Source organism: Strigops habroptila, chromosome 8, assembly GCF_004027225.2.
Source record: "Strigops habroptila isolate Jane chromosome 8, bStrHab1.2.pri, whole genome shotgun sequence".
In the NCBI taxonomy this organism is placed as follows: domain Eukaryota; kingdom Metazoa; phylum Chordata; class Aves; order Psittaciformes; family Psittacidae; genus Strigops; species Strigops habroptila.
The window spans coordinates 9,651,710-9,661,613 of record NC_044284.2 but is presented as its reverse complement, the minus strand read 5'-3'; the positions used below and the strand labels follow the sequence as shown (position 1 = coordinate 9,661,613).

At 42.0% G+C, this 9,904-nt stretch overlaps 1 protein-coding gene across 4 annotated transcripts in view; it reads left to right on the top strand.

The window, feature by feature from the left end:
* The window catches only part of DGKD (diacylglycerol kinase delta), a 73,579-nt gene that overhangs the window by 16,351 nt on the left and 47,324 nt on the right, over positions 1-9,904 (top strand). The window contains exon 1 of one of the 4 annotated variants that reach the window (XM_030495950.2): positions 3,785-4,089. The exons of 2 other annotated variants lie outside the window; for them this stretch is intronic. In XM_030495950.2, coding sequence (XP_030351810.1) covers positions 4,087-4,089 — 3 coding nt within the window. In that variant the 5' untranslated portion in view covers positions 3,785-4,086. Of the gene's footprint in view, positions 1-3,784; positions 4,090-4,191; positions 4,385-9,904 lie in introns of those variants that run through there. One more of the 4 variants, XM_030495948.1, reaches the window with a different exon arrangement.

Genomic DNA, 9,904 nt, shown 5'->3' with positions numbered 1-9,904 from the left:
GCACTGCACCTTCTGTGAGCTCTGACAGTAAAGCACGCTTCTTCCTTTGCACTTGACCTTTCATTGCAAGCGTCACATTACAAGCCTCAGAAAGCGAGAGAGTGGATGAATAGGCCATCTTCTCATTTCATTCATCAGTTAGTATGATTTCCAGCATGCCAGCTTTGGTATGTTGAGACCTCACTTTGTTTACCAGACAGGATTTCAGCAATGTCCTTGGGTGGCATCAGGAGGACTTCTTGTTTAGACTAATTCAGTCTAACTTCTGTTTACTTTTCCGAGCAATTTCTGTGTGGTATTTTAGGTTTTATAACCATTTATCATTGCCTTAAACTTTTAAAGACAAGTTTGCAGTATATATTTCAACAGAATTGCAAACAGAGCAAGCAGCTCTCCAAACTTTCTGGGATATTGGAAGCTGTCTGACTGCAGTAGCAGAGATATGTCAGGTTAATTTATACTACGAAAAGCAGGATAAATTAACTGGTGCTAAGCTTTATGCTGAGGTGGACAGACTTTGTTCAGTATCTGAACTAGCAAGTTTCCAATTTCTGTGCTGTCTGTGGCATAGATAACTTTAGCGCTATGGGAGGTTGTGCTTCTCTTTCTGATTAGCAGCTTTGAGGTCTGGGAGCCACCCTGAAGTGTGCAGGCAAGAAAAAAACAGGAGGAAGCAAAATGTTTCTCCTCTTTTTTTTTGTGCAGGTTTCCAGAACAGGCTAAACTTGAGTTCTCGAAACATATGGTGGGCAGCATTAGCAACTGCGGAAAGCTCATTTTGTTTCTTCTTGTATTGCCTAATAGATAAAATACCCTTTTATAGGTAAAGAAGTGTTATTTTTACTTCTGGAGGGCAAGTGTTCCAAAGTTTTCTGAGATGAGAGTCAGGAAATAGAGAAGTTTATTAGTTTGATACAAGTATTGAAAGAAGTGTCCTGATAGGAAGCAATGCATTTCAGTGAAGAGACAATATAAAAGAGATATGCAACAAATGAGGAGGGAATTTTCAGGAATTTATGGCTTAATTCATGTTCTGGCTGTGGCGTCTCCACTGAAATGTCAAAATGTCTGTCTGGTTTTGTTATGCTGCCTTCTAACAGGGCGTCTAAAGAGGACATTTTAGGAGCTTCACATGTTGTAAGTTGTAGTGGCTCGTGCTTTCGTCCAGGTAGAAACTGGGAACTCTTCACTTAAAGAGGGAGATAATCACTGCAAAAGAGAATTTCTTGTGATTGAATTGAAACTGAACATCTTGAGCATGGGTTTTAAGGGCGCAAATTTTCTTGGATTAGCACCACAAACATCCTCGTTCCTTCTCTGACACTAATGAAAAAAGTAGGATTTTAGGCCACGGTACATGGCTGTAAGAATATTTCTGTCCCTTAACTCAATCTTATGCTGTGTTTTGTGTGCTCTTCAGACTCATCTGTTCTGACAAAATTTGGGAGGCCTCCCAGTGCTGTGTTACCACTGGTGTACTCTAAGTTTTGCCTTGCTGCTGGAGAGTTTTGGATGCTATGTGAAAGCAACAGCTGTTACTTCCTTTTTAAAAAAACCCCAACACATAAACCAACAAAACAAAGCACAAAACCACACACACTTGTAGCTTTTTCTCATTCTTTCTAACTATAGTTCAGGTTCCTGGAACCAAAGAGCTAACATTAAACTTCTGCATGTTTTGAGAACATGGATTTACTTAGACCACATTGCTGAAAAGTACATTGTCAGGCGAGTAACTGTTCTCTCAAATCAAATTAGAGACAAAATAACGTGGGTATTAAAGGGTTTGGTTCTTTTTAAAAATAAAGCTAACTCAAATATTTAGAGTATTTCCTCCTACCCAAAACCTGCTGTTACCAAAAAATCATTGATATTTTACTTTGGAGGAGTACTGGATTATAAATGAAAACTGTAAAATGTCTAGCTCAAGATTACCCGGTGAGAAAATCCAGTATACCATCTGAGACACTGCTTAACTTTACCCTCTTTAATTACAAATCCAATGGGATTCTTTCTCAAGTAGCAGATATACCTGCATAATTAAAAGAACAGAAAGAGGGGTTTTTGTATTCCCCATTTCCTTGAAAGCTTAAGGTTTAGACTAGATACTGTCACAGCATCATTGGAAATTTCAGGGCAAAATACTGGCCCAAGTGAAAAGCACCTTCCTCTTGGAATATGTTTTTTAAAGGTTTCAAGCGCAGAAACCATTATTTAAAGGAATTTTTATTAACCCGCCACTTAAACCATTTGTTCCCTGCTTTTCCTTCACTAAGTGGTTGTTGCTTCTTGTTCACTGAGGATTTACGTGTCTCTTAAAGAAGATGTTTCTGTTTGGTTCTGCAGCCCTGTGGGACAGTTCAGCTTCAGGCAGACAAATAGCTGAGGCAGCAGCAGTGATCCACATCAGCTGCCATCTTTTGTGGTCTCTTATCACACGCTTTATATAAAGCACTCCAGAAAGCAGTGAGTTTATTGTGCAGGCCTGGTTCAGTAGCGCTGCACCCCTGCAGAAGCAGGCCAGTGCTTCCACAGGGTGCAGTGTTACTGTCTGGGCTACATGTGGAAATAGAAGCAGTTATACAGAGGAGGACATCCAAAGCCTGCTGCCCTCCTTTCGTCCAGAGAGGAAAAAGATGGCTTGTCTGGTTAACAGATTACAACTGTTAAATTAGGTAATTGATTAATAGGTGATTACTCAAGTTGGGTTTAGAGAAAATCTTCTTATTTCCTCACAGTGTCATTTCTGTGTTAGAAAGTTTTACATCTGATCCTGATTCTGATGTTGTGATTTGCCTTTTTGAAAAAGGAAACACTTTCTTGCTTACACAATCTTTGCATCAAGCATATTGTGTTTGAGTCTTACAAGTTTGAATCAATTTAGCCGTGTAATGTGCTATCAGGGAGAGGTGATACCACCTCAGTTTCCCATACGGGGAGTTGAGATAGATGCTGCTTGTATCAGGTACACAAAATCACAGAGGGCATCCCCATGTGAGCTGGGCACTGAAGCAGGTGTCACAAGCTTTGGGGTAATGCCTTGGCCCATGGGACAGCTGCCTTCACTCGGTCTTGAAAGACAGAAGTGTGGATGATAAAGTAGGGAGAGCTTGTGTTTCTTCTCTTTTGCAACAATTATCTCTCTTTTTAAGTGAAGAGTTCTCAGTTTCTACCTGGACTTAAGCATGAGCCACTACAGTTTGCTTTTCCAAACTGCTCTGTGCCGGGGCAGGTCAGAATGTGTAGATCTGTCGCTGAGATTTTGTTAGAAATCAGTATTTCATGAACTCACACCAGCCCCTTGTGTTCCTTTTAGCTGAAAGTTAACAAAACGGTGTTCCCAGGGTTGTGCTGATCTTCCTTGTTGTTGCTGGTGCTGATCAAGATGTCTTGGCATGGTCAAAGGTATTTGCAGGACATTAAAACAGGGAAAATGGAAAAACAAATTAAAAACTTTGGAGTATCCTTTAAAAACTATGTTAAATGGATGAGGAAAAGAAAACTTACAAGCATAGGTTGTTTAATACATAAATATGGAAAATCTGATAACGGCAATTGTTACAGATGAGATAAAAATAAATTCTAAGATACCTTAAGTATTAATTAAATGGCCAAAGGCCAAAAGTTGCTTTCTGCTCTCAATAGTGTAATCCCATTGGAATACCAGTTGGTGTAAAAGGATCAGGATTTGGCCCTACATCTACCAGCCACTACCAAATAAGGCTCCTTGCAGAATTCCGTAGTGGGGTTGATGGGAGTCCAGACACAGTGGGAGGAAGCTGTCTTTCTCCCAGCCTCCTCGACACAAAGGCAAAGGATTCAGTTTTCTTCCTCAAGGTATAACTTTTACTTTCCCATGTCCTGACATTCTTGTACCAGTACTTTCTGCTGGCTTTTCCTTCCTGCTTGGCCAAGATCTCCATGACATTTAGCAGAATGGGAAGGATGGGGTGGTTATGATTGCAAGGATGAGATCCGCAGCTGTATTCTGGATGTGCTTTCCCTTATGTTCGCTATTCTTTGAATAGCTCCGATCGCGCCTTCCCAGCCTGATACACTCATACCAAATGGCCCTGACATACCAATATGGTAAGTGTCTGCCTCATTCTACCTGCCTGTGAAGTGGATGGGTGGGCTTAGATGGGCACTGGTATTTTTTGGTAGTAACTTGTCTCTCTCTGAATGAATAAGAGTGTTACTTACGCTCTGGTGGTACAGGCTGCAGCATTAGAGGGTTCTGTGTACAGTGCTGTGATTCAATACGAGGTTATATTGCTGCATTTCAGCAGCAGAGCTGTGTGCTTCTGAGTTAGTACAAGGGATTCGTGGTGCTGGTGCATAGCTGTGTGCCAGAAGTGTCTCGGAGATGAAGGTTTCACAGCAGGTAATGTGTTTTGACATTTTTTGTGTATGGGGAAAATGCCTTAAGGAAGGGATGTAGTTGTGCATGTGTAATTTAAGATGGTATAAAAAATAACAGCATATTTTCATGTTTATCCTTAAATAAATATGTTTAATTAGTACCCTTTAAAATTTTACTCCGTTTCAAAGTTTACAAGTAGCTTTTAAAATGTTGCCTTTTTTTTTTTTTTGCTTTGGTTATCTCTGTGGTTGTATTTGAGCCCTTATCTTCCAGCTTTGCTATAGTCTGCTGGGATGACTTGAGCTTTGTGCTCAGTTCCCCTCTTGTGATAAATGTTCTTGGGAAGTATGCCTGGAGCCTATGGAAAGCATACTCTGAGGTCTTAAGCAGTTAGCGTGCCAGGAGTTGTCCAGCTACTAACTCATCCTGAATGAGTGTATTGGTGTGGTTTTCATTCTCTCTTCTAAGTAGCTGACCAGAGTATTCATCTATTTTAAGTACTTGAGTTGGAGCTCTCTAACTGCACTTATATTACCAGGGAACTGCGTGATGATATGTTGGTATGTTGTATTTCCTTTCCCATATATGTGCAACCTTTCTGCTTGCCTTCAAATTTGTTTTTCTGTGTTAATTTGTTCACTTTAAGTCTATGAGTGCTTGTTCCTTTTAGAAGAGAATCATTCACAATAGTAGCAGCTGAACATGGTATTGAAAAGAAGCTGCTTCAAAGACCTGTTCTTTGCTTACTGGCTGCAGCATGAACTAATGAAGAATAAAGTGTATGAGTATTTGTTTATCTGTGCCAAGGTAGATTCTAACTCAAGCTGTTTCAGTATTTTCTTTGATGCAAACTCCTGTTTTTCACTGCCGATCTGGGGAATAAGCTTGCATTTCCTGTTTCAGTGACAGCTACACTATCAACAGCTTGCTGCACTCTGCTCTGAATTCTGCTTGTCTCAGTAGTTGCAGAGAGGCTGTACCGAGAGCTGTTGGACAGGGTTGCTGCTGGTCTCTCACTGGGTGTGCAGAGTCCAGCTATATCAGCAAAGCTGGAAGTGAGAAAAGAGGGTGGATTGGGAAGAGGGTTGTTGGGGGAGATTTTGCAGGCTTTCCCATGTGGTTGTATAGGGGTCTGTGCTGTGACCTGACATGGGTGCTTCCCAGTTTATAAAACAGGTTATTAAAACAAAATGGTATCAAACAACGTGCACCAAAAGCCTAGACAGTACCCCCTTCATCAGTGGAGAGCTCAGCTTCTGTTACTGGATCATTGACTGACAGCCCTAGCTTCTACTTTGACATTGATTCTGGTGGCTGACCTCTGATTTTTCTTTCCTTTTTCCCCTCTTCTGGAGTCCTTTTGTTGCCATGAATACACATAATGTCTTGTCCTTTTGATACCAGTGGAAGAAACCTTTATGCAATTTTCACTTTTGCAAAAGGCAAGTGTATTTACTGTAGAATTCCCAAACAGGACTACACAGCCTGTAAATTCCCTATAGATCTGCATAGCTGTCTGTGTGTCCCATACTTAGAATTGCTTTACTGATCCAGATTTCCCCCCTCCAAGCTTCCTGGAGTTAATTTCCAGGGTGTGACCACTGTCTGGTGGAAGGATGTTGCTCTCCGATTAGCTTGTTAACCCCTAGCCTTTTGACCTTTCGTGTCTTACTCTGTGGGGTTGTTTAGATTTATTCCTGTAGTTTCTGTGTTGGATTTACTGTATTTCATTTGATTTCTAAATAATTATTAGTTCCATATTTATGACCACAAAAGAGCTTTTATTGAACCAGCTACTAAAACTGTTTTGCCCACAGAAAGGTACAGCACTCCTGATTTGTACCTGCTCCAACATGGCAGGATGCCATGTTGCCATGTTTAAGTGACTGCAGATCTACTCCCATCTTTTTTGCCACAGCTTATCCGAAGTCAGTGACTGGATGAGGTTGCTGGGTGCCTGGGGATCAGCTGCCTGTAAAATTCCATAGTCATATATCTAAAGATACAAAGATATATAAAGATACTTAGTTCTGCATATGCCGTTTCATTTTATTTTCTCCTCCTCTGTGCATTTGGTGCTTTCTTTAGTTGATTATTTGTTGTTTGGCATCAAAGCTTTATAGTACATATAAATAAAAACAGGCTGTGTCCTGAAGTTTTTACATTCTGAAGACACATGGAAAACAGAAATCCAGATGCTGAGGATTTTGGTATTTGGATTCTTTAGGGGCTGTTTAGATAGATTTGAATGATTTTGCTTCTACCTTGTACACAGTTCTTTTTCTGTGTTGGAAAGAAGTATCAGTGGATCAAAACTTGTGTTTCAGATATGCTGCACTGAGTAACTGCCCCTAAGAATATGTCATGATCTCAGCTGTAAAATAGGTTGCATTGTTCTTCCTCTGTCTATATCAAATACAGTTTGGAGCCTCCCTGTGCCAAGAGGCCACTTGCCAGCTTGGGTATGGTTGAGAGTTGCCTTTGCTCTGGCTAATAGGGTCTTGTTTACCAGATTAGGAAATCAGTTATATCAAGGGCCCTACCTCCAAATGGAGGCAAGAGGCTTAAGCTTCAGGAAAGGATGGGCTACTCCTATGTTGCACATAGTGAGCAGTACTACATGCAGGAGAGCAAGGGATGCGGTCTGAAAGTAGCTGAAATCTGATGTGCTCATTCTTTTTACTAGAGTCATTCAGTTTATCAGTAGAGAAAGCATTTAATCTGTGTAGGCTGGTGGGCTGATCTGATGTGGGTTACTGCATACAGAGACACCTCCGACAAGTAATGCTGAAAAAAATATGACTGTGTCTTGCTGGTTTTGTGAATGACTACTGTTAATCTTCTTGTTCCTGTGAGGTGGGACTGTGTGAAGGGGAAGCAGTTAAGCACAAGGCTCTCCCTGTATTAAGTCCTTAATTTAAATCCTCTGAGTTGTTTGAAACCATTCCCACTGAGGTCAGCGGCAAAACTTTTCTGTCGTCAGTTCAGGATTAGGCCTAAACCCTGCACCCGTTTTGACAGGAGAAATCCGAGAACATATTATTTCTCTTCCTAAATGTCAAGTTTTAAAAGGGGATAAGTTGGGAGGAGGGTTGTGTGTTGCTCGCCCCAAACTGAATTTTTTTCTACAGGAAGTTGCTTTTCTTCAAGGCCAAAGATAAATAGCGAAATGCTAGAAATTTCCTAGGCCCTGACTTTCAGCTGTCTAATCATATTCTTCGCAGAGATGCTTAAGACTCTCTGCTATGTGCAGCGTTGCTTTAAATTGTCAGTTTGCTCAGTAACCCTTTTTACACCGACTTTTAACATGGTAAAAGGCGGTCACTGTTGAAACTAGTAGCACATCGTTTTAGGCTTGATCCAAGTTGTCTGCCCATGGTGTGCCATGCCACGGGACACACCACGCTGCAGAGAAATGTAGCTGGATAGAAAACAGTCTGGGTAGTTCCATCACAAGCAGTTTTAGTATTTACTCTTGATAGGATGCACATAATGAAACCTCATGATGTTTCAGGGCAGTAGCTTTTCCTGTAGGATTCAGTGTATGACACTAAAAATAGATTTAACTCTCTTTGTTTTGTTGTTATGGGAGAAGTAATTTCACTTTTGTCTTGATGAATTACATGCCCAGAAATCTGATCAGAGTAGATCTTCAATTAAAAAAGCTACAGAGGGGCTGGTGAGCAAAAATAACTGTTCAGCTCCCCCCCTTTTCTTTCATTTGATGTCACTTTGCTGTCAGGTCCTTACCCCAGTTAATTCTCTTCAGCTGCATTCCTCTGCAAGTAGCAAGTCCTTTGGCTGTAAAATTAAAATAGAGGAGGAGAAAGGCAGCAATGTCTGAATCATTTTATAAAGTCATCTTGATCTTATCTCCAGCCCTTTCCGCCCAAACCCACCAAACTCTTTACTGAGCTGAGCGCCTATAAATAGAACAGCCGCTCTCGTGCAGAGATGGGCAGCTCTGAACCAGAGGCTTGTTTTCTCTGAGCAGTGCGTGCACGCGAGAGCTTACTTCTCACTGGCCTTTCATGTCTTGAGTTATGTGGCTGTGACGTTTTCTATAGATAGAGGCCGGCAAATGCCATAAACTGCTGCTTAGGGAGGGGCAAGGTGACCCCTGGGATCGTTGCCTTTTTGGTTATTTAAAAAAAAAAAAGAGGGTTCTGTTTAAAAGAGGAATGGAGGAATGCACGTCTTGTGCAGAGGTGAGTGAGCCCTGCCGAGGTGAGGGGAGCTGAGCAGGGCAGGCGGGAGCAGTGGGAGCTGAGGGAAGCAGAGGCATCGTTCTGCTGGGAGTTACTGTTCTGGTGGGCTGGGCTAGAGTTTGAGCTGCCAGAGTGCTGCTGACCGAGCCTGGGGAGTGCGGAGCTCTGGCTGACCCCAGTTTAAGCATATCTGGATAGGCAGAGCTCTGAAATCTCCTGCAAGTTGCTATTTTTTGATATCTTTGGGCTTTGCATCCTGGGCGTCTTCCCCAGGATTTTTAATTCCTCTCGGACTTCGGGTCAGGGCTTTGCAGGGTTCAGTGGCTACTTCTCGCTGTCTCATTTCTAAATTATACGTGCTTTTGTTCAAGAATGTTCTGTCTTAATCTGGAAAATCTCTTGCCAGTGTCCCATTTTCTTCCCTGCAGAAAGAACTGCAGAAATGTGTGATTTCTTTAGCATGGTAATTTAGATTCTGTTGCTTTGCATTTCTCTTTGATACTCAGGTGCTGGTGGTTAAAGTAACTCATCAGATAGACACACACACACATATATATATATATGCATATTCTAGCAGCACTGCACAGAGTTGGTAGTACTGTTTGTTCCACTTGGCAGATGGAAGATAGGGACACAGAGTGAAAATAGCTTTATTGGGGTCTTGCAAAATGTCTGTGGCAGAGTAGGAACCTGAATGCAGATGGTTCCTGGTTCCAGATGATTGCCCTCAGCTCAGGTCTCGCCTTCAGGGTCATTTCCACAAGTGATGCTGTTGGGTCAGTCTTTGAACTCAATTTTCTTTTACCCTGAAGCTTCAGATTAAGATCATGGCTGAGTTTCGTATTCTTTGCATGGCACCAGCTCTAAGCTAGTTTAACATACTCTTCTGGGTGTTGCTATAGTGCGTTTAACTTCTGGACCCAAGAGCTTCTCCCAGATGCCTTATGACATCTTAGAGTGTATTCCTACTGCTCTGTCCTTGCTGTGACTTGTGGAAGATGTGTCCCCAAATGTCTTTCAGAGTTCTGGGGAGCTGATGCGGGAGATGGCCATTTTGCTATATGAGCTTAGTGTTTGATTGTGCATTTTCATTATCTCTTTTCATTCTGCTGGAAATACTGTGGAGTTTGGTGGTTCCTGGTTGAACCATGCACACTGAGCTGGTGTTTGCCTGGGCACTGACAGGTATTCCTGCCAGTGTGCAGGTGCCTTTGTGAAATAGAACACGGGGAAACGGGGAGGTTTGGGGTTTGCTAGCCTGGGAGCGGGCCAGGTCCCAGGCTTCAAGGTAGATGATGTTTCTTTCGGAGGAGACAGGGGAGCTGTCACCCTT